At 40.2% G+C, this 23709-nt stretch overlaps 3 protein-coding genes across 5 annotated transcripts; 1 reads left to right on the plus strand and 2 right to left on the minus strand.

Annotated features, from left to right (window-relative positions):
- Window positions 1-277: 277 nt before the first annotated feature.
- LOC125306987 (protein C19orf12 homolog) lies at window positions 278-12796 on the minus strand. Of its 2 annotated transcripts, none has more exons than XM_048262664.1 (3): window positions 12622-12796; window positions 12007-12200; window positions 278-924 (listed from the first exon to the last, which is right to left on the minus strand). In XM_048262664.1, exons 1-3 carry the CDS (start codon window positions 12777-12779, stop codon window positions 659-661), a joined length of 618 nt encoding a protein of 205 aa, XP_048118621.1. In that variant the 5' UTR covers window positions 12780-12796; the 3' UTR covers window positions 278-658. The 2 variants fall into 2 exon arrangements, with proteins under 2 accessions (XP_048118621.1, XP_048118620.1); XM_048262663.1 differs by having other exon boundaries at window positions 12007-12212; window positions 12622-12788.
- Window positions 12797-13092: 296 nt separating this feature from the next.
- On the plus strand, window positions 13093-17063 carry si:ch211-260e23.9 (uncharacterized protein LOC555795 homolog). Of its 2 annotated transcripts, none has more exons than XM_048262666.1 (4): window positions 13093-13248; window positions 14573-14744; window positions 14938-15085; window positions 16225-17063. In XM_048262666.1, the coding sequence occupies exons 2-4, from the start codon at window positions 14609-14611 to the stop codon at window positions 16451-16453; spliced, it is 513 nt and encodes a 170-aa protein (XP_048118623.1). In that variant the 5' UTR covers window positions 13093-13248; window positions 14573-14608; the 3' UTR covers window positions 16454-17063. The 2 variants fall into 2 exon arrangements, with proteins under 2 accessions (XP_048118623.1, XP_048118624.1); XM_048262667.1 differs by having other exon boundaries at window positions 14941-15085.
- zgc:162297 (uncharacterized protein LOC555865 homolog) lies at window positions 16768-23327 on the minus strand. The gene is made up of 6 exons (XM_048262662.1): window positions 23187-23327; window positions 23008-23090; window positions 21001-21181; window positions 20650-20800; window positions 20381-20508; window positions 16768-17391 (listed from the first exon to the last, which is right to left on the minus strand). The coding sequence occupies exons 1-6, from the start codon at window positions 23257-23259 to the stop codon at window positions 17201-17203; spliced, it is 807 nt and encodes a 268-aa protein (XP_048118619.1). The 5' UTR covers window positions 23260-23327; the 3' UTR covers window positions 16768-17200.
- Between the last annotated feature and the right edge of the window lie 382 nt (window positions 23328-23709).

Consider the following 23709-nt stretch of genomic DNA (forward strand, 5'->3'; position numbering starts at 1 on the left):
GTTTACAAATGCAGCTGCAGTCATGAAGCATGCTCAGAAGGGAAGTTATGACTCTCTCTAGCTCTTGCTAGGAATCATGACGAACAAAGGAGAGGATACCAATGATGGTATGGAAGTGGCGATGGTTATAACGATGATTATAAAAAATGAATCATCACCCATTTGTCTTCAGATATTGAATTTAATACACAACCCTAAATGCATATATTTCAAACTAGAAGATGTAAAATCCAAAACCCGTATCTGATAATTGCAATACAAAAATGACAAAAACATATCCTTTCTAATAATTTAGTTTAATGGTATGTAAGGTAATGTAGACATGGTTCTGAGCAGAGAGGCACTTTTTTGAGGATTGATGTGTTTTTAAGGTGCCTACCTAATAACGTTCTCAGCCAAAGAGACAAACTTCTGTTCCTTAGTTGCTAACATGACCATTAGACATTAGACATGTTATTGGACACATAATGAATTATGAGCATGATTTGTAGAACAGAACATTAAATAGGCGGAAGGCATTTTGGTGGTAAAAAAACCCCAAATATCTGCATTGTCAATGCCTTCATAAAGTAGCTTATAAAACTGTTCTGTAAGCATCACATTTGTTCCAGAGAGTAGGTCAGTTATGTTCATCTCCTCTAGTGAAGTCCTCTGATGGTCAATCTCCGTACCGTACCTCAGCTTTCAGCTCATTCGTGGCAAAACTGAGCAGCATGGCAACCACCTGCTGCTGGAGTGTGGCGTTACCCATGACCAGAGCAGTCAACTGCACCACGTCTGTCCAGTCCAGCGAGCCGAGCACGGACATGATGTCAGAGTAGAGTTTCTGCTGCTGGTTAGGTGGCAGCTCCAAGAGGATCTGTGGGAGGGGCTTAAACTGCCCACTGGTCATCCAGCAACCGAGGAGTCCACCCACTGCACCCCCTGTCAGGATAGAATCATACATCAGTACAGCGGACAATGCCCTGGTAATTGGGCCCCTATCTTACGCGGAATCGAGTGTTCAAACATGACCCTCACGCACGGGCACGGCCCGGGTGAGTCTTGTTCATACCTGAGTAAATAGTCTGGGTGGTTTAGGTGAGGAGGTTGACACACTATAGGCAACTGTCGGGGTATGGTGCACAATATAGGTTCAATAATGCTAATAAGACAAGTTCAAATGGTTGATGAGAAAACCTGGAATTTTTTTCGTATATATCCAGAAAGCGTGGGCTCATTTTACTAAATTGTGCACTCAATTTAGTAAATTGTGCACTCAATTTAGTAAATTGTGCTCACAATTTAGTAAATTGTGCACACGATTTAGTAAATTGTGCGCATGTTTTACTAAATAGTGCGCTCATTTTACTAAATTGTGCTCTCATTTTAATTGTTGTAAATTGAGCGCACTATTTAGTAAAACATGCGCACATTTTACTAAATCGTGTGCACGTTTTACTAAATTGTGCACACGATTTACTAAATTGAGAGCACAATTTAGTAAAACGTGTGCATGATTTAGTAAAATGAGCGCACGTTCTCTCGATACACAAAAATATCTTGATACCTCCTGGGCTCTGTACATAACCGCAGTAAGGTTGGTTTTAAATTGGATGTTGCACATCTACATTTTAAATGATAAAATCACAAATTGTTTTTGTTTTTTAAAGAAGCTTTGAGTTATATATGCAGGTCTTGTATAAACATATCAACCATTTAAACCAACTTTATTGCGGAATGAGCATAACATTGGAGGGAGAATACAGTATCCTCCAGAATTATGAGAAACATTTTAAAGGTCCAGTATGTAGGAAATAATGTAAAATAAACTGTAACCATTCCAAAAATGATCACCATATGTTGTCAGAGAGTAAGGAAACACGATGAATTGAAGTAATGGCTTATTTGACAACATTACTCTAACCCGTAAAACCCATGAAAAAAATGAGTTACGGGGCGGAATGTCTTGGAATTTTCGTTTATGTTTTGAACGATTAATTCTAGAATAGCGTATTAATAATGGCCTAGCGCGTCCTTCTATTTGGGTTGCCAAATTAGCAAAGGCCAACTGTCAACAGCTGTCAGTTGTAGTCATGAACGCCTACGAGAGGCAGGCAAATTTCCAAAATTAAAACAATAAACAAATTAAGTGGACATCGGAGGAGCTTCCTGAGATGGTGACGTCTTCGATCAAACGAAGAATATCAAGTCTGACGAGAGCTGGCCATATTTCTCCACAACAGGTAGCCTAGGCTAAACTTCATCTGCATCGCTAACTTCAGCTAAATATGTTACGTTGGTTAGAGAGGTATTTTTTGTTTTCACTGTTTCCGTAATGTGTAGCTGGGTCATGGTTGGAGAAACGTTAAAGCAGCTGCAGGTCAACTAATGTTAGCTAAGTCTTCATTACATCTGGCAACCCAGAAGAGGCTCGCGTCTGGTAGTCTTGAGAACGTTCACCAGTGTTTTGATTTTGCCCTGCAGAACGTTCGGTAACAATCCTACAAATCGCACCTTTAATGTGAGATCGGAACGTGATTATTACGTCATCCAGAACTTTTTCGCAAGCCGGAACAAATTGTTCATGACAGCACCTTTGATAAAGTAGACTAAAAACAGGTACAACAACATGTCACCCACAATTATTGGCTTGTAATACCTTCTTAAGCCTATGACAATAAAACAGCTCATAATATTCTCTTATGACACCCCATAAAGTTGGAGAATACAAAGCAAGGGATTTAAGACCAATCTCCCCAAATCGTCCAGATTCCTAGGTCCCCACTTGTGCATTCTCCTCTTTGACTCACCCCACTGTTTTTCTATGGACTTTAGATCAGGGAGATGGCAATGGTAGAAGCTTGATTTTGTGTTCAGTAAACCATTTTTGTTTTGATCTGGACTTTTGTTTCGGTTCATTGGCCTGACGAATAATCCAATCATGAACCTTTGTATTGTCTTGGCAGAGATTGACAGATTTCCGTTCAAAATGTTCAGGTTTTTCTTGGGTTTTATGATACCATGCACCTTAATAAGGTACCCAAGGCCTTTGGGAATAAAAACAGCCCCACAATATCACAGCCCTTCCACCATAATTCTTATTAGGCATGGGGTTCTTTTCAGTATAGTCGTTCCTCTATTTACGCCAAACCCACCTAAAGTGGTTCTTGATAAAGAGCACAATTTTAATTTCATCTGACAATAGACCACAATTCCAGACAAAGCCACTGTACCATTCAGTAACTCCTGCCATTTACATTTGTAATTAAATGACTGGAAAGGCTTTTACCTGGCATGCCCTCTAAATAATCTATTAGCAGCGAGGTCACTTTTGAAGATTTTTGGGGGGACTTGGTGACCCCAAGATGATCTGTAACTCTCCAACAGTGGTTCTTATCCATTTTTTGCCTCTCTTACTATCCTCTATACTGTGCATGGGGGCCAGATAACCATGGGTCTTTGTCCAAGCATGTTTGTCACATTTTCAGTTGATTAGAACCTGTTAATTGACTAATAACTGTAAAATGACTAATAACTGTAAAATGGGCATTTTCAACAAGGTACCTAGTTTTTATAGCCATTCCGACTTCCGTCAACACACTTTCTTTTTTATATAAATTTAGTGTATTCTCTTGTCTTTGACATGTTGAAAAATTACTAGGGTCACTTCATACCTTAATGGGAAAAAAGTCAATAACTACTTCTGAGGGTTCACAGACACTCTGATTAACGTAAAGAAGTTGAATATAAATAGAAAAATTCTTCTGTTTACATTTTGTAAGATTACTAGGGGTGCCAATAATTGGTTTCCTTTTTCTCTGAATAAAATTGCTTCCCTTCAAGGTTGGATTTTTCCTCATTGCTTTCATTGTGAGATCACAATAAATCTAGCCTAGAAATCTAGACGCGCCCCTAGCGGCAGCGAATTACATTTGCTGCCAGGGCTAGTCTAGCAACTCTCCGTTGGCTTGTGAGCTCCAGAAATCCAAACTTAATCAGGCCAATGAAATCGTGTATAGAGTCGTTAGGTGGGCTTAACATAATGATTGATGGCAGAGTTGCAACGGTTTGGCTTGAATTCCCTGCTACTTGAAAACAAATAAGATGGATGTTGCTACTGGCGAACAGTGTGACACGAGTTAAGCTTTTATTAAGTTGGCAAACGTTTGAACTAGCCAACTAGCTCCGCTGGTGGGAAACGCATGGGACTCATAGCGCTGCCACTGTCCTTTTGCGTGCAGAGGGAATTTGAAAGACAACTGATTATCCCGCACCTCGGACTGAGTACTGAGAACGGTGAGTGTCCAGACCCTACATTTTAATGTGGGTCTGGCTCGTCAGGCTACAATAAATCACCAAAAGATCATTTTTTATACAAGTTTTTAGTCAACTTTACCAAAGGTGCCAATAATTCTGGAGAGTTCTGGAGAGTCTGGAGAGTAAAGGTGCCAATAATTCTGGAGAGTAGTAGCCTACACTGGAACTTCCCGTTTTTGCAAATTAGTGCCAGTCTGTCATGAACGAGAATGAATGGATGAATTTGATTATGATGAAGTCATAAGTGGACACCATCAGCTTCCAACCATCGTGCAAATTTACCCGCGTCTTTCCCTTTTGTGTTCATACATACAGCCCACCTGCGTGACATCTAGATCATGTCCAGATTCCAGTGTATGTCTGAAAGGGGCTTATGGAACTGAAATGAATGGCAGCTTCATGAACTGCATGAAATTAATGTAGTTAATTCGCCAACTTTATTTGCCAATTGCCTTTCAAATGTCATCCACCCCATTCCTTTTTTGCAATATGTTTAGACAACTCAAAAGCAGACACAGGAATCCTAAACCTCCCATCCATTTCACAGTAGGGCTATACAGACTGGGGTTTATAAAACAAATCTATCAACCCAATTCTGGACATTTATAGACATTTGGCATAATGGGATTCTATCCCTGAGATGGTACTGGTCTGTAGGCCTACACCCCGGACTTGAGTCTTAAATTGTCAATAGGCCTTTTTTTGCCACCATCATGAGGTGAAGTTTAAAGCTCACCATAGATATGAAAGCTCACTAACAGCATTTCAGCGCCATCTTGTGGGCACAAGAGAAACCAAGAGTTGCCAGTCAGTCGAGAAGCCTGGCTGGGGTAGTGATGGCAGTCTGACACTGAAGCTTCGATACGTGCTTCAGACCATTAACTGCAATTCCAATTCCATTTGAACTACTGCTCCGAAGGTTGCTTTGGTGCTGAAAAATCTGTTACTGGCACCGGCTCATTCCGAGTCTGAATGGTAGCGCACTTAAAGCAAAAAAACTTTTGCACAACATTGCGTTTGGTTCGTTGTAGCCTCTACAGTCAGGGCCGGGTTAAGGTCATCTGGGCCCCGGGGCAGAGGCCCCCATTTTTTTTCAATATATATTACTACTATTATTATTATTATTATTATTATCAATATGAAGACAGAGACAGAGAGAGAGAGAGAGAGGCAATTAAATTATGAGATAATGTAAAAATGAAATTTGCATTTATATTGTGGAACTGTTAACCAACATACAATTGTACCAACATACAAAAAACAAGTAGGCCTAGCCTACAAACATGGGGCAGTGCACAAAAAAAAATCAACCATGAAATATTATATTATTACCATCAATTAATTACTTAAACTAAGGCTTGAAAAAAACTGCCAGTGGTACCCAGGTCAGCCTAAAATGTGCAACTCCCGAACTCTGAACTCATGAAACATTGTAGCCTAGAGTTTGCCAAGCATCTAACACAGCCACATCATGATACATTGTTAACACACAGCCCTAGCCAGCCACGACGTCAAATACATTGAAACACGCAGTCTAGCGCACACACACAGCCCAGCCACATCAAATACAAACAAGGGGGGTGTTGGAGCCGATAACGGTAACGTTGTCAGGGACAGGGGTGGACGTGGACTTATCACTATTTTGATCCTCGTTTTGAAAAAAGTGGTCAAGGCGCCTGCAGGAATGAATGCGATGGTACGCACACACCCACCTAACTTTCAACGCTTTAATAATATTTGTCCCGGTTAGGTTCCTGCATTGGTCAGTTAAAAAGTAGTCTACATAGTAGGCTAATGACATCCACATGCAATATCTTTACAACAACGCCTAACAACGACCTATTTATTTGGACAACTTTGTATAGCCCTATAAAGGCTAAAGTTACCTTTAGTTTTGTTCTAGCGAAGGCTACGTTCACGTATGGCAGTGGTCCCCAAACTACGGCCCGCCACCTCATTTTGGGTGGCCCTCAAATCCATAACCATAACCATACAGTGTTTCCCCTACAGTGTATTTAACAGCGGCGCAGCGCCGCCGCTGGATTTTCAGCGCCGCTGCAACATAATATCACGAGATTCACTTAACACACTGTAAAAGCACAACGGCCAACATCATCTAGAAATTGTTTTCTGAAAGTCTTGAGTAAGTTAAGTGCATCAAATCCGCACTTAGCCTCTCATTATTCAGGACATATATGCGGCAGGTGATTACAAGCCCAAAGACAAGTCTGCAGCCCATATGGCTAGCCTATGTTCTGAACACGGTTACATTGTTTAGCTATCCGACTGATGGGGTCTTGCTCCGCCACAGTGTAGCCTATGGTGTCATCGTTCACTTGTAGGTTACACAATAAATAGCCTACTTATAGGCCTGGTGACAATAAAAATGATATTAGTTATATTTCATCACGGCTGTTTGTATGCCGTGAGTTCGCTTGTAGCCTATGCCATATGTTAAGCTTGAGCAATTCCTCTGATCCAAAGCCTGCTTTGACACATTGACACTAATGTGAAACATGCATCCTCCTCTCCTAGCCTACATCAAATAAAAGAAACCAATTCATGATACCGAAATGAATTTAACATGGGGAAAAAAAGTTTGTTGCGATTTAGCCTACTGTTGTGATGCGGTTCTTTCTGCTGATTGATTTCGTCCGGTGTCGTCAACTCTGAGAACTCTTGTCCGGCTGACAATTTTATCCAGAGAGCTGATTTCCCAAAGATGAGCCTCCATCAACATTCAACGACAAATTATTAAAACGTAAGTAATGCAATAGAGTAAACCAATGTGCTACAAGGTGTATGGTCTTAACGTTAATTGTAGCCTAGACTTGTAACGTTAGCGTAGGGCTACATGTAATGTTTGCATGGGAAAGCTAGGCGAACACAGTCTAGGCCTGTTTAAACTTTCTGATAGTTAAAGGAAATATGAGCATATATTGGCATATGTTGGCATATAATAGGCTATCACAAACAGACCTTTTCTACGTTTGCGGCATTAGACATAGGAGCCTACATTCTCTTATCAGAAAGACGTGTTCTCATAACTTCAGCGTTCTCTTGACGGTGAGACGAACGGTCGCACTTCAATCAAGTAGCCTAGGTCCTTTTCGAGTTAATTGTGAGTGAGTTGTATGGTAACTGTGGGAGTGATGTAGAAGAAAAGTGAGTATTTACTTTTTTATACGTGGGTTTGTTGTTTTGGGACTGAGAAATAGACTACAAGGAGAGCATCTGGCTACGTGCATGCGTGTCAGCATTAATGGCCCCCCAACAATTCAATTCAATTACCAAAGAGCCTTAGAGATGTTCTTTGAAAAGCCCAGAAAAATTAAGTGCTCGCAGATTGGGTGTGGCCTTTGCCATTAAGACAAATTTAAATAAATTGTAAATAATCTTTTTCTGGGTTGTGCCATTTCATTTTTCTTCTATAATTTTTAACCAATAATGTAAAAGAAAGCTGAAAATGTCCACAAAAGAAACACGAAGGTATGATATAAACAAAAATTTTTAAAAAAATGCGCAACAACACGCACCCCCCAAGTAATAGCACCGCTGCTGGAAAAATTTCTAGGGGAAACACTGCCATATCTGTGGTATATAGCATCTGGCCCGTACAAGAGTATGACATCGCCAAACTATAACCTCCGTAATTTTCCCCATTAATTCTCTATGGCGAGTCTTAACAGTACACGTGTAATACTGTTTTTGTCCACTGGTGGTTGTTTTGGCGCTGTTTCGCGTTTACCATTGAAAACTGAATGAAATGTAGGCTTACCTGCAAACAATGTAAAGAGGCCTATGCTGACTGCATCAGTGCTCAAAGTATTCTAAAAGTTTATCAATGAATTGTTAATAACTAACTAATTTCTATTCAAGTCATATTTCTGGGACTTCCTGGGATAATTATTTCTATTTTTTATTCACTCGTCCAAATTCACACTTAACAAAGTTCTCATCAGGTGAGTGAAAGTTAGAATGGTGGTCATTTCAGATGTTTTTGCCAGCACTTCATAAAACTCTCATAGTTTGATTATTACATTATTTGTAGGATATTGCTTGTTCACAACTTGAGCTGTGTATGCAAAGACACAGAGTTCAGAGTTCACACATTTTAGATAAAATATACTTTTGGGACTCCCTGCTAATACTTTTGGGAATGCTAAAGTCTTTTTTATTAGTATTATTTCATTTGAGCTACATTTTACATGGCATGATGGCAATATAAACACAGCTAACAATGGTATTAAATTGCAGTAGCCTATGATTAAATGTAATGTAATATTCAACTAAGGTAGACTGTTGTTGTTCACAGCACTAAGCTATTTAAGGTTACTGATATACTCAGAGTCTCTGGCCCTCAAGGGGCCGTTTATACGAGAACGATTGCGAAGGAGGACGACAATTTTTTTTATCATAAGTGCCTTTCGTTTACACGGCGACCCCGCCATCGGGGCTTGAAGACGCAAAAATCTGAAGACTCCTTCCAGAGTGTAGAGTTTTGAAGACGATTCGGTTACGTCTCCGCCTAAACGCTAAACCAAAGATCCTTGATTACCTCTCTGGCTAAACTGTCAAATTAGAATATCTGCGGGTGACGTACTGGGGTTCTATCACACCACCACCCAGCGGTCTGGAATGCATATCCAATCGAATATCACATACTCTTGCGTCTTCATATAAACAAAGATTTCCCCCTGAGAAAGCTCGTCTAAACGCGAAAAAAAAATGAAGACGAGACGCCACTTCTGCGTCTTCTCTTTTCATCGTCACCGTATAAACGTAGCCTTAAGAGCCAGGCATAGTGAGCTGGCCCTCGGAAGAAAAAGTTTGGGGACCACTGACGTATGGCTTTAATCATCAGCGGTAATGCTAGCCATTTTGACAAGCACAATAATCTTGCCTACCTTGTGCTTGCGGCTTGCCCATGAAATAACTCCTCTCCCTTTGCTGTCTCCATCCTTTCTGTTTTCGTTGTTTAAAACGTGTTATATCCATGATGAGTCTCGAGTTAATGAATTAGCTTATAACATTGTGTGCTGATAACCACCATAGATAGTAGTGATGCATGATATATCGGCCGCCGATATAATATCGGCTGATATGGTCATTTTTTTACACATCGGTATCGGTCCGATGTCAAAATAGGGCCGATGTGAACAGGCCGATAATCATTCCTGTGTATTTGACGTGTGTGTAGCGATCCAAGCGTGTTATCTGTCTACACTGAATCCGTTAAATATGCCCTTCTATTGCATCATATTTCTTATTTAAAATAGCAGGGCAACAAGACTGACAGAAAGATGACACTGGGCATCTGACAAAAGTTCTTTCAAAACGTTGCGTTGTATCGCGTTGCTTGCAGTCAAGTTGATGGCTGGCTTGCATGTCATGTAACGCCTAGCACTACATCTCTCGCGGTAGGCTAAATATAACTGTGTATCAGGCAGAATGTAGTTATATGGTCGTAATAGGAATTTAATAGGGCTGTAACGATATGCGATTCAAAACTGAAATCGCAACACTCATATCCACAAACCTGTGTCGCGGTGTGAAAAGGCAGAACCGACACACCCTTTCTAGTGTATAGCAGTGCTTTGCAGCTTACGCGGCCGCATAAACAACACACATCTCCCGCTTTACTTGGCGGTAGCCTACGTTGCTTTCATTGTAGACTTTACCAAACCATATAAACCCCCTGTTAACCTTTCCTGCTTTGTTTCAGACCGTAGTCAGAAACGCAGGGGAGATTCGTTATTCGAGGGCCGATGTTATAAGATAGAATAACGTCGGGGTCACGGTCCCATTTCTGATGAGCAAAATACACGAGCTGAACTTTATGGAGTTTTATTTCGGACAGTAACACCGCTCACACTGTGTACAGACTCCAACTTGAACTTCCACACTCTCTGCTCCAGTAGCATACATACACTTCCTCACTCTATCTCCCTCCTTCCCAGCTTCCCACACACACACACACACACACGGAGCTCTCTTAAAGGAGCCGCAACACCATTTTACAACACCCTTCTCTCTCGCTCACTCAATGGACACGCGCGACTCGGCCAACGCAATCCAAATAAAACATTACAATCGTGAAAGCAAGGACTCATAGAAGACGACTAGCTAAATTACTATTAAATCTGCTTAGCAACATTAGCATGCTGCACATATTTGTTTAAAACTCTTGGTTTCAAGTTGACTGATCATCTCAATACCAATGTTTCCCAAAAGTGCCTGTACCAAGGAAAACAAGTATTACCTTTAAACTTAAACACACATGGGGAAACTGAACAGTCCAATCAGTAGACTATGATAAGCTAGCCAACTATGCGACTATGCTACTTTGTTTACAATATTTCCAGGCTTCAACCACACAGCTGAATTAAAGAGGGAGAGTTGTAATATAAATAGTAGGCCTATAGTGTGCCATACCTATAGGCTAATCTGCATAAAGTGCTGTCATAAATATCAGACATTCAGTATTCTCTCTTTTTATATCAGGATATAAAATAATACAGATATATTCTATTATATTGTAATCCTCTGGTGTTCTAAGGTAGGCTATTGAAACGTTATTTAAAAAAATGCATTTTGGAAAATAGCTCTTTATTTGATTATCATAAGAATGTGTTTTCTATACAGATATATCGACATCGGTAAATATCGGTATCGGCCATAACAGCAAAATTAATATCGGTTATCGGTATCGGCCACAATTTTCACATCGGTGCATCACTAATAGATAGTAATAGAAAACAACAAGCTAGCCGACAACTTCTGTAGCATGCGTATGTAGGCTCTCCTGCTCAAACAAAAGGTGCGCGCGTGCATAGTTCTGCATTAAGTTGATTTTGATAACGTGTTTACAAACTTACTTTACAGAAAATTGTAAATAGCCTACTGTCATGCAGTTAATGGAATACTGTGCAGAGTTAGGAAGTTATGGTAGCCTAGGCCTATTTGGTGTGAACACACACACGGGCAATTCTCTCTCGAGTAGCCTGATACGCGACAGTCGCGCACTTGGCACGGCCGTGGTTTTGGCGGCGCCTTTACTGAGAACGCCTGGCTGCCGCTCTTTTTTTTTCGAGCTCCGCTTTCATATTTCCTAATTGTCTCATGCGAAGCCATTATTGTCTGGGATAGCATGCATTGATAAGGGGAAAGACAGGTGACGATAAGACATTTGTTTTATTTTTTAAATGTCCCGCGCCGGTGCCCCCTAGTGCCCGGGGCAGCAGCCCCTTTGCCCAATGCACAAACGCGGCCCTGTCTACAGTGACAAGCACTAGTTTGTTCGTATCGATTTATTTTCATTACTATGGAAGCATCTAGGAAGAGAGACATGTGGGAAAACTTTGATCGCTCCTGATCAATCTTTATTTATTTTACTAAGCCTCCTGTCTAGCCGGGATAATTTAGATGCAGTCTTGGCACTTCACCAGGAGAGGTCGCTGTTACTGAAGCTTCGAGTAAATAACCATTTTCGAAACAATTGTTCCAAGTGGTTCAGCTTCACCAAAGGGTCATTTGCCCATCACTAGGATAGGCTACTTGGGGTAGGCTGGTTGAGCCAGGCTACCACACAGTCTGTGGGCTTTTGTATTTTAAGCTCATATGTAATGTGCGTGCATTATTCCCACCATTGAAATAAATAAGTTTAAATAAATAGAAACGGGTAGAAACCAAATGCTTTCACTTTACCTACGGCAAGTCCAGGGGGGCCTCCAAGTAGTCCTCCGATGAAAGCAGTTCCCCCAGCAACAGCAGCACCTTTGCCCGAATTCTTCACTGCAACTTTTATCTTCTGATTTGCTGATAAGTTACTGCATAGGCGCATAACATCGTCCATTCGGGAAGGCATAGTCACTTTAGTTGAAGGTTTTGATTGTCCAGACCTGCCGGTTATACTGTCGAAATTAAACATAATTGCATTTCACGCAACACGATTAATGAATGGCCTAGACATAGTAGCCTACATAAAAAACGAATTAGACTGGTAAAACTGAATATGGAGGCGATGCATTATGAAAGGCCGCCACTTTCTCTTTACAATGGACTTCAACTTCCCCTGACCTCCCCTGAAAGAACGTAAGCTGGAATTGTCAAAAAGTTTATTTAAAGTATAGGCCTAGGTTAAGTAGGCTTTAGCCCTGTCAATGTGCCTCCAAACTTCACTATCTACAGTGATGATAAAATTCTTCTCTCAACATGCCTAACCTACCTACGCCTTCGATAGACTTTTAGAACGTGGGCTCGCCATATTACTTTTAGCTATGTAGGCCAAATTCAAAGAATAAACGAATGGCGTTAACTTACCGCTTGTCTGTGGTTTCTCCGTATTGAGTTGAGATTTCGATATGAGGTGCATTACATTCAGTTTCGAAACGCAACGATAACGCAATGACTTCTGGGAGTGTGCGTGTGTGTGTCAACTTTGGTGACTGCTTTGTGCTTTCCCTGATTTGAGATATCATGCTACATATGGGACAAGCACCACATTGTAGCCTACAGTTCTCGATTTCCATGCAGTAGCCATGCAACACAGGCTACCGCGAAGTAAAAGGCTATGCCTACTTTTTTCTACTTTTTATGAGCCCTATATTTCTATAGAAATATGAAACCTTGACAAATAAACGGATGACACTTATAGATTACGGGGGTTCGTTTATTTTATTTCTTATTATGAGACTAGACTGTCTGTCTGAAAGGTCAACACAAGAAAGTCTGCCAGGGCGAAAACGTAAACAGGAACAGAATGTTATCTCGATAGGCTACATTTGGGAAGCTCCACCCACGGGGTGGGTTAAGTGACGTTCACGAGCAGGGACGTGTCTTATGATGATAAACAAACCTGCAAATGAGAACATTTTAACATAGCATTTAAAGAGTGGGACATCAGCAACTTTAACATTTCAGCAAGAATTGTTATCAGGCTTTAAACAGGTAACTATAGCGTAACAATTTATGTCCAAGAACTGTCAGTTGTAAGCTATTATACGGTTGTAGGAGATGGTCTGTATATTTTCCAGTGTATTCCTTTGTTCTTGTGATTTCTAGTGTTGCTTTTCCACGACGACATAGTAGTTACCTTCGATTTGTGGGCATTACAGCAGCCTATCTTGGGTTTAACTTCGAACTATCTTGCTAAATCTAAAATTGAAATGCGCACACTTTTTACGGTGTATGTATATTACCCAGTGTAACTATGTAGGCCAACATATGTGCATGCGCCTTTATGTTTAGATAACTGTTGTACAGTCTTTGTAATACATATGGGTAAACACACTAGTTTAAATAAGGTCATCAGTCTGTTACAGCTGATCAGCCCTTCCTGTTCAAGTGGCTTGCCAAAAGTTGACTCTTGTTACAGTAGCCTACAGTTGATGATGTGGACTTCCCGTGCCAAGTCTTAAAAATTCTTTCACACAAACATACGGGTATTTGTGGACGTTTTTGGGAGGTACGCCATGCTTTTGGAGGTGCGAACAAACAAAAGATTGTTTGCACGTCCAAATGGGCGGTGACGTACGTATGTGACGCGAGTTTGTGTGAAAGAATAGCTTTCCTTAGATAGTTTTCTTTGTTTACATCGTTGTCTATCATTAGGGAGAAATAGAGAAGACATAGCCTACCCGTAGACAAGTGTGGTGTTTATATTGCAATTTGTGAGGAATTGTAGTCTATCAAACAACCAAACGGAAAAGTGATACTGTGTCATGCATTCTTGCTGATGTTGCATGCAAACTGTCATGTACCTTAAGCAGGGCCTAGTGTCTCTGTCTCTGTCTGCTTTTTTTAAATGGACCTGCACGCTCCTTGCATGAGGGAACATAGGTTGTATTAACCCTCTCTGGTTGTATAACTGAATACTGTTTTTCCATACTTTCATGTACCCTTTATTCATATTCTAATCTGATTCTGATAAAAGTGTTGTGTGTTTAAGGATATTATGAAAATCCGTTCTAAATTTGGAGAGGAATTTGAGTAGCGGATTAAAATAAACTGGGGTAAAGGATACCAAGTCAAAGGCCAGCCAGCTTGAGTGCCAAGAGCCATAACCAGACATAAGACAAGATGTGCATGCTACTTTTTCTCATGATTATGCAAGGTGGACTCTATTTCCAGTGTGACACGTTTCTTTCCATTTGTAATTTCCACATGCCTATCTTAGGTGTAATCAGGGTCAGATATTTCAGACTCAAAACAACATGAAAAACTTTCTCAAACCTGTAGATGGCAACCTAATTCACCATTGTGGTAATTGCAGAGTTTCATCAAAGGGGGCACTCAAGACATCTCTATAATGATCGGAAAGTTGCTCTCCCATATCCTTGGCAACATTGAGGATGCCATTATAAGAGGCAACAGTGTTCAGAATGAAAATGGTGAGGATCTACTGGAGTATGACGACGGTGAATGGATCATAATCAACCTTCATGGTGAGTCAAACAGCATGCTGATGTCTTCACATGGTCCATTTAAAATATAATAATACAGTATTAAATTATAATATACAGTCATTTCAATGTAAAACAGTGTTATATTAAACAATAATCTATATTGGACACAGCATGTCCTTTTTGCTATGGGTAGTTACTATATTGTTTTACTAAATGTAACACTGTCTTTTAGAAGGCCGGTCTCTGTCCTCTGCTGATGTTGACCCTTTGGAGAATCTTCTGATTGAACATCCAAGCATGTCTGTGTACAAGATGGTGTCACCAAGAACAGAGGAAGAGGAAGAACTCTCATCGGATGAAGACGAAGAGGGTTCTCCCAGGTAAACAAACAGATACCTCTTGTGGATTTTCCCACCAAGGTTTTAGTTTATTTTCATATTCCATATTATCATGACCTGGGTGCCATAGTCAGTAGTTGTGCTCTGGATACCACAAGTCTTATGGATAGCCACTTTTAAATGGGAGTCTAGAGTGACAACACTATGCAGAGCACACCAGATAGAAGCCTGCTGGTGTGGTGACTAAATGTATTTCAATTTCATGATCTGCCGATGTTGTACCGTAAAGCCGGTCTTACATTTTTATTAGGGTTGTCAATCGATTAAAAAAATGAATCTAATTAATTACATACTCTGTGATTAATTCATCTAAATTAATCGCATATATAATTTTTGCTGTGAAAGTATTTTAAATATTTTTAAATTCAAATGAATCATTGAATAATCAGCATTAGTGACATTAAAGTTCAAAGACTCTTTTATTATTATTTTCACTGTTCAAATAATTGCCATAATAATCTATGATATGAGCTAATATGCTGAGGAAATAAATTCAAAAGTGCTTCGGGAAGAAGTTCTTTTTTCACATACAAGGCATTTCAGGCCACAGATATAACCTAGGGGACACAATGAAAATAAATTAACACTCCCCTCAATGTCAACACTTATTTCTTTGCATTGATGTGCGACTATAGAGTTGATGAACTCCGGTGATATGCAAATTCCTTGCTGCAGACATTGCAGAGGATTTATTTTCAACACTTTATTTTTTATCAACACCATCAGGCCTTTTTTAAAAGTAAATGTTCCAATCAATGATCCAGGCAGCACGTTTTCTTCTCTCTCCTTCATTTTACAGTCTAATTTTTACTGACTAGAACAGCTCGAAATTAATCGAAATTAATCAGTTATTTTGACAGCCCTAATTTTTATATGATTTTGTGTCTATATAATGAATAGTATGGACAGAAAGAGACAGCTGGGAGAAAGTTGTTTTTGAGCTGAGTAAGACAGGTGTGTCCATGTCATGAAATGTCTGATCCAGATCTGGAATTAGAGTGCTAGACCACATGTAAAACAGCTCTGCATGCCTAATGCAAGTGCTGAGGCTATTTTCAGTGTCACGTTTGCAGATAGATAAGCCTTGGGGCTTTTCTGTAATAATGTGACTATCTCTGTAGGCCTGTGCCCTTTAAACGCCACCTGTTGTGGAGACTTGCTGGGTGGGGGAGCCCCCTGCCATGCAGTGCAGACGTGCTCCCCATCCAGTGTGGCAAGACCCAGATAGACCGCAGAAAGCTGTCCCGAAGTGCCCTCCAGAGGCAGAACCTTGCAAGGATTCGCTTCTCGCCAGCCGACCGTCGCTATGGCTTCTTCAAGCAGCCCTGCCAACGCCTTTGCAACTACTGAGCTCTCCCTGAGGCTCCCCTATCTACAGCCACTGAAATCCTGACCTTTGAGCTCTGACATGACCCTGACCACCTGGATATGATGTGTTTCTGATCTCTATGATGCATGTAGTGATTTGTGAGGTATATGTTGTGTCCGTAGTGGAAGTTTTGTATGGCATTCTTTCAAAACTCTGCCGTATAATGCTGATTAACTCTGATACTGTTACACATTTTCAGCCGAGTAGACTGAAGTTGACCTCACCTTTTACTTAAAATCTAAATTTTCTTTTTGTATTGTGTGTATTTGGTTACAGATGTTATATTTAACAGTGATCATGTTTTAAACAGTTTATTGATACCTGCATTCGTAATGTGTCAAAAACAAAAATAACTTAATTATCTGCAAGTACATTTATTCCTTTTTGCGTGTAGTAGAATACAGCTAGGGTTTGAGTGTGCAAAATGCATTTCACTTATGAAACTGCTAAATTGTGGTGTGCTCTGAAATGTTTGCTACTTTCGTTGCGGAAATCTTGTAAATATTTGTAAAAGTCATTTTGTATTACCGAGTATATATATTTGATAAAACACCCTTCTGAAAAAAAGTCAAATAAATATGTTTTCATAAACTTGCTGTGGATTTTTAACTTGAACCTATGAGAATACAGCATAATTTGCTATGACTGGAAGCTTATGTTTTACAGTTGTATTTACCAAAAATAGCCACAGAGATACATTGCCACTGAACGGAATACTGTGCACTGCTTCACTTCCGGAGTTCATCCACCTTTCCCATGAACCTTTTCACCCTCTCTGGGTCCACTTCATTGGCCCAATATCCTCCTCTTTTGAAATGGGAGCCAATAATCATAGCGTTTGCATCGAGGTAGTGCTGCACATTGTCTTCAGTCACCCCTGAGCCTATCAGCACAGGGGTTCTCACAGCCTGTGCAACCTCTGAAAAGAAACCAAAACAACATAGTTATGATTGTCCAATTGGTGATTTACAGTCTAGTACTATGAGGCATTCTGGGCAGGCTCAGCACGTGTGGCCATGATGTCTGAGATTGCTTCCAGTTAAATTGAGTTCTACTGGCAACTCCGTCCCCCAGCTGACCACAGAACCACTCTAATGGAGCAGCACCAAGGGGGTGACAGGCAGCCTTCCAAAACTAGGCAGCAGGGCTATGCCTCTTCTCCATGCCTGTGTGTTTACAGGCTTGCATGCTCACCAGCCATCTGGAAGCAGGATTTAAAAATAGCCGGCAATGTCGGTGTCTATATTAGCTCGAGCAAACCCTGCAGAAGGAATAGACAGGGAGCGGGACGTATGCCCATGGCTGGCCCTGTCTGGGACCAGACTGTACAGCATCTTATCTCCCCAGGCAGGGTTGCTCTTTATAAGGTCAGTGGGCCAGCTTCATGGGCACATTGGGCACTTAGGAGCAAAACTGTAATCTAAAGTTCTGCTCCAAAAGGCACAAATAAGTAAACAGATAGCATATGGAGGTTGCATGAGGAACTGAATTGCACTAATACATTTGGACATCCCGACTTTTGGTTTCATCAACTGCGGAAAAAGTGACAATGTCTGTACAAGAGTGGACATGCTGGAGGCTGGGAGTGGTTTGCAGTATTGGAGCGTAGCTGTCGACATAGAAAAAGGATTGCATTCCTAATCAATGAGGCTATTTGCATGTCACCGTATGTTTAAGTGAATGAGAAAGAAAGGTGGACTGGGAAAGAAATTGAGAACTAGAGAGGAAGAACCTGCTGACTGACCAACAAAATAACCAATGACAGCCCACTGCTTCTTGTTTATATGTAGCAAATTCTAAATGAAATGTTATTGATAAGATATTACCTACATTAAACAAGTACACCCCTATGCAGGACTGAAACTCTCAACCCCAGACATAAGAGGGGGCCGTGCTAGCAAGGAGGTTGAAACCCACAGATGCTAGTGTTTGTCGTAGCATTTCACATCCGATGTCAGAATGAGGTTTACTCAATGCACAGTGCTGTACCAACTGGCTACCATTACATATGCCTAAACTAACAGTAACTGCATTTCTAAAACAAAAAAGTTTTGGACGCTGTGTAAAATGTAAATAAGCACATTGATCACTCAAACCCATATTTATTTAAAAAAAAGGGCATAGACAACATATATGTTGAAACAAAGTTGTTCTCATCTTATAAAAATATACACTAATTTTAAATGGAATGCCAGAAACACGTCTAAAAATGTTGGGACGAGGGCAACAAAAGGCTGGAACAGTTGTACCCTGCTAAAAAAAAACACAAGGAGGAACATTTCACAACTAATTAGGTTACCTGGCAACATCATTGGGTATAAAAAAAGAGTAGCTCAAAGAGGCAGAGTCCCTCATAAGTAAAGATGTGGAGGTATTCATGACTGAAAAACTGTGTGGGCAAATAATTCAATAATATACAAATAACGCAGATGGTACTGTATTGAAAACAGACCTAAGTCTTTGATGGAAACCATGGGCTCAGGAAAACTTCAGATAAACACAGTTTCACGCTTCATCTGCAAATGCTGGTTAAAATTCTACCATGCAAGCAAAGAAAAAAAAACACTTTTTTACATGATCCAGGAAATGCCGCCATCTTATCTGAGCCTAAGATAATTTAAGATGGACTGAAGTGGAAAACTGTCCTGTGGTTAGACAAATCAAAATGTGAAATTCTTTTTGGATACCATGGACTCCACATCCTCCAGGCTGAATAGGAGAGGGACCATACAATTTGTTGTCAGTGCACAGTTCAAAAGCCAGCATCTATGATGGTATGGGGGTGCATTAGTGTCTATGGTAATGGGTAGCTAGCACATCTTGAAAGGCACAATCAATGCTGAATGATACAGGTTTCAACATATGCTGCCATCTTTTTTAGGGAAGACCTGAACTATTTCAGGAAAACAATGCCAAACTGCTCTCTGCACATATTATAACAGCATGGTTCCATAGTAGAAGAATTCAGTGCTAATATGGCCTATCAGCAATCAAGACCTGTCAAGTTTGGTGCATCATGAACTGAAAAAGACAACAAACAACCCCGGACTGTTGAGCAGCTGGAATCCTATATTAGGCAAGAATGGGACATTTTTGGGACAGTAATAGCATACCATTTTATTTGGAAAGAGGGTTGTATAACTTAACCGAGTAGTGCTGGTTTCATGAAATAAACTTTTAACCCTGCAGGATATATGTTTGTGTGTGTAGTTTGTAGGCTACTCTTGTGACTGTCATTGCAAATAACAAGTTGACTAGAGCTTTGTGATCTATACAGATTATACAGACAGTCTAACATTAACCATTCTAAAACAAGATAGTAATAGTTTCATTGGAACAGTAAGTTAAATCACGTTTAAATTACCAAAGCAGCCATCACGGCAGATGTCCTCTTAGTTATCTGGTGCTGTATGTACTCAGCTGTACAACGGTGATCCTCTGGAGCACCAGATATGACAGACTGCACTCCTATATGTAGCCTATACATTTAATAATTGTGGATTCGGTGTTTACTAACTAATTATATTAACTTAACCTAAGGCACTAGACTGTTATTCTGTCAGCAATGCGTTTCAAAAATGTCCCAAGTACTAAAATGTCACCTGATCTCTCAGGGCACTGCACATTAATCACAAAGAGAATGTCCCTACCCCACCCCTGGCAGTCTGCAGGGCTAACATAGTAACTGGTGACATACAGAACACAGAGAGGCAGGGTTGCATGTGAACTGTAAATAGCAGCCAGAAAACAAACTGACAGCCAGTTAGTTGACCCTAGTTGCCGGAAATATGGCAAACCTAAAATTACTCCTCATTTCTTGCAGAATAAATAATAGCAATTCGCACCACTGTTTGCACTGGTGCAATAAATGGAAAATACAATATATTGGTATAACAACGACGACTCACCTCTGAGTTCAATGGGATCAGCCTGAACCCCAGTGGCTGTTCCCGTAATGACGAGTCCATCAGAGAGGAAGAACTCTGCAGCTTTGGCTGTCTCAACAATTCCCACATCAGCCGTTATAGAATGGGAGCTGAAACAGAATTTGTTACCCCTGCTGTTTCATGGCATGCAGTTTCTGCAATTTTCCTAAATGTTAAACATCCCCATGGTCTCATCGTTAATAATATCCACAGTAGAGAAGGTGCTACCTGTTTTTCATACTTTAGGTTACCTGTGTTTCTTCTTAATATCAGTGAAGATCTGTAGATGGTGTGCTCCTATTTTCTTGCGGTATCGCAAAAGATCTCCAGCACAAGCATTCAGGAGACCCTCATCAGCAACATGTGAAAATACAAATCCTTCCGCTCGGATAAAATCCAGACCTTGGTTAAAGACAGTCATTTGCATCGGTTATACACTGTAGGCCACAAATGCTGTGCAAAGAAATAGCAAAACAGGGATTTGCATTCAGCAGAACTTTTACTGTTCATCCTTATTACAAAGAATTGTTTTTCAGTTAGTTGCATGAGCCTCCAGCTATGTTGTTAAAAACATTGAAGAAATTAGGAATCTCAGTAGTCACCTGAAGCAAGTGCTATAGCCAGTGCAGCTTGATTGGCGGCAGACAAGACCTGGACTCCAAGTGGCATGGATGGACAGAGACGCTTAACTTCAGCACAGACGGCTGTCATACTGGCACAGATCTCTGGTCCAACATCAAATGTGTATGGAATATCGTGCATGTTCTCAATTATCAATCCATCCTGCACATGAGGTATACAGACACATTAACTAGGCATGCCTCAATATGCCTATAAACATCCAATAGCTAACAGAACCTGTATAATATTATTTTATATCACACATTTTGTTTTATCATGAATTGAGGGTCTATAGGGCTTCTTGTGTCCTTGTGATTTTTGATTAGGACAGGCTTAGGGCTCATTGGTATTATTCCAGGAACCTTGAATGTCAGCTCACCTATGAAAAATAAAGAAGTATTTCGATGCTGTTTGTCTGTCAGTAGAATTATGCAAAAACATACCTGAACAATTTTCATGAAACTTGGTGAATGGATGAAGGATGGGCCAAGGAAGCATCCACTACTTTTTAACATGCCAGCCAAATGAAAAGCATCCTCTATCTGTTGCATAATGTTTGCATAATAATTGTAAAGGACTATCAATATCTTAGAAATAGGCTGGTGGAAAGATCTGGTGTAGGGCTGCAACTATTAATCAATTAATTGTTTAGTTGTCGACTATCAAATTAATCGCCATCTATTTTGATAATCGATTAATCAGTTTGTGTCATTTTTTTAAGGACAATACATCAAAATTCTCTGATTGTACCTTCTTAAACTTGAATATTTTCAGCTTTACCTACTCCCTATGACAGTGAACTAAATATCTTTAGTGTGTGGACAAAACAAGGTATTTAGAGACATAATCTTGAGCTTTGGAAAACAATGATTAAACATTTTCTCTATATTCTGGCATTTTATCAATCAAACAACTAATCATTTAAATAATCGGCAGATTAGTTTAATATGAAAATAATAATCGTTAGTTACAGACCTAATCTGGTGGTCTACTGGCACTTTGCTAATTGGTTTTCAGGCAGTCCACTGGCAATTTGCCGAAAAATGCCTCACCATTTGCCAGATGTGGTCCAAACACTTTTTAAAACTTTCAGTTGTAGCCTACTTCATTTTCAATAACATTTTATGTTTTTATAATATTCACAACAACTTAAAGGTGATGAAGGTCCAACAGAGTTGAGTGCCCTTGAGCAAGGCACCTAACCCCTCACTGCTCCCCGAGCGCAGCTGTTGATGCAGGCAGCTCACTGCGCAGGGATTAGTGTGTGCTTCACCTCACTGTGTGTACACTGTGTGTGTTTCACTAATTCACGGATTGGGATAAATGCAGAGACCAAATTTCCCTCACGGGATCAAAAGAGTATACTTATATACTTATATACAGTGGACCAGAAGTGGCACCAGCAAGGCTGTGGTCCAATATCTGCCAATCTGATTTTGCTATCTGGGATTAAACTAGGGTAGGATGCACCCGTAAACACAATAAGATCCCTCCATAATGTCAAAATCTGACATTAACAGGCCATACAAAAACATTAAGCCTATATAATTCCAAGACCACTGAGATAGTCAATTACTTATGGCCTGTACAATCATGTTAGGCCTAGCCTACATTTTGAGCCATATAAGAGCAGAATGCAAAGCAGATTTCCACCTCCTTAAAATAAGTAGTGTTCTTGGGGAATTGCCCCATATGTATCCACACGGTTCCGAAATGATAGCCTACAGAATAAATCAATGTTCTGCCCGTCTCAAATCTTAGGCTATTCCTACATGTTTTCTTGGCAAATGGTGGTCTTGTCCATTAACATTTTTTTAAGAGCTACCATATAGGCTTATGCTACGTCTCCACAACTTCGTCTACAAAGAGGACATAGGCTACTTATTTAATTCGGCCATTGTGCACAAGAAATTATACTAAATGGGAATATTTTAACTGTCCAGGCGTGTATATTTCACGATTTGTAGTAGGTCTAGCCTAGCTCTTACGAGTCCAGCTCTTTGGTAATTTTCCACTTCACGACAGGCCTCTTCGGTTATCTCCGGCAAGGTTGCAGTGTTCAAGGGGGTGCCTGTTGAGAAAACAGTAGCCTAGAGTGGAAATTGTCCTGCATAATCATGATCCACGGAATGGCAAATTATTATCTTTATTAATTAATATGCCTAACCTGGAAGAGCCCGAACATGAATCATCCCAATGACCACTGATTTCATCCTCCCAAACAGATTGACAAACTTCATTTTAAACTGTCGACGAGAAATAAAGATATCCCTATTTTGAAAGCGGTCACATGACAGGGCAAAGTTTATTTGGGCGGCACTGGGCCTATTTATTACTTCCTATTTTGTGCAGTCATTCCCGTTTCATCCGCTCTGATCTAAAGCTATATATAAAATACGACATGAAACCACCAAAATGTGTGTTTAAGGTCTATTAAAATTCAGAGATTCCTCCTCCTGCTGTTGACTGTCGTCATCAGCAAAAGATTTGCATAAATGGGGAGCACCCATTTAATGACAAAAAAATGACCTACATAGCGTTTTTGGCAATATGACATTCTAAACGGTCGAAAGCAGTAGTTGCCACTTTTTGATTTTCATGAAAATTAAGTACAAAGCATACGATTTCGATGTTTTTTCAAGAAAACATTCCTTTTGTTTACTTCTATGTTTCACTAGCCACGCGGTACA

The sequence above is a fragment of the Alosa alosa genome, chromosome 14 (genome assembly GCF_017589495.1).
Source record: "Alosa alosa isolate M-15738 ecotype Scorff River chromosome 14, AALO_Geno_1.1, whole genome shotgun sequence".
In the NCBI taxonomy this organism is placed as follows: domain Eukaryota; kingdom Metazoa; phylum Chordata; class Actinopteri; order Clupeiformes; family Clupeidae; genus Alosa; species Alosa alosa.

What these genes read in the sequence shown, in the direction of transcription:
- LOC125306987 (XM_048262663.1), bottom strand. Translation starts at nt 12,779, where the DNA reads ATGATATCTCAAATCAGGGAAAGCACAAAGCAGTCACCAAAGTTGACA. An exon ending in GGAGAAACCACAGACAAGCG is followed by an intron (nt 12,213 to 12,621) that starts GTAAGTTAACGC and finishes TAATTTCGACAG; the next exon opens with TATAACCGGCAGGTCTGGAC. An exon ending in CCCCCCTGGACTTGCCGTAG is followed by an intron (nt 925 to 12,006) that starts GTAAAGTGAAAG and finishes CTATCCTGACAG; the next exon opens with GGGGTGCAGTGGGTGGACTC.
- si:ch211-260e23.9 (XM_048262666.1), top strand. Translation starts at nt 14,609, where the DNA reads ATGATCGGAAAGTTGCTCTCCCATATCCTTGGCAACATTGAGGATGCC. An exon ending in GATCATAATCAACCTTCATG is followed by an intron (nt 14,745 to 14,937) that starts GTGAGTCAAACA and finishes ACTGTCTTTTAG; the next exon opens with AAGGCCGGTCTCTGTCCTCT. An exon ending in GACGAAGAGGGTTCTCCCAG is followed by an intron (nt 15,086 to 16,224) that starts GTAAACAAACAG and finishes CTATCTCTGTAG; the next exon opens with GCCTGTGCCCTTTAAACGCC.
- zgc:162297 (XM_048262662.1), bottom strand. Translation starts at nt 23,259, where the DNA reads ATGAAGTTTGTCAATCTGTTTGGGAGGATGAAATCAGTGGTCATTGGG. An exon ending in TCATGTTCGGGCTCTTCCAG is followed by an intron (nt 23,091 to 23,186) that starts GTTAGGCATATT and finishes TTTTCTCAACAG; the next exon opens with GCACCCCCTTGAACACTGCA. An exon ending in GATATTAAGAAGAAACACAG is followed by an intron (nt 20,509 to 20,649) that starts GTAACCTAAAGT and finishes ATTCTGTTTCAG; the next exon opens with CTCCCATTCTATAACGGCTG.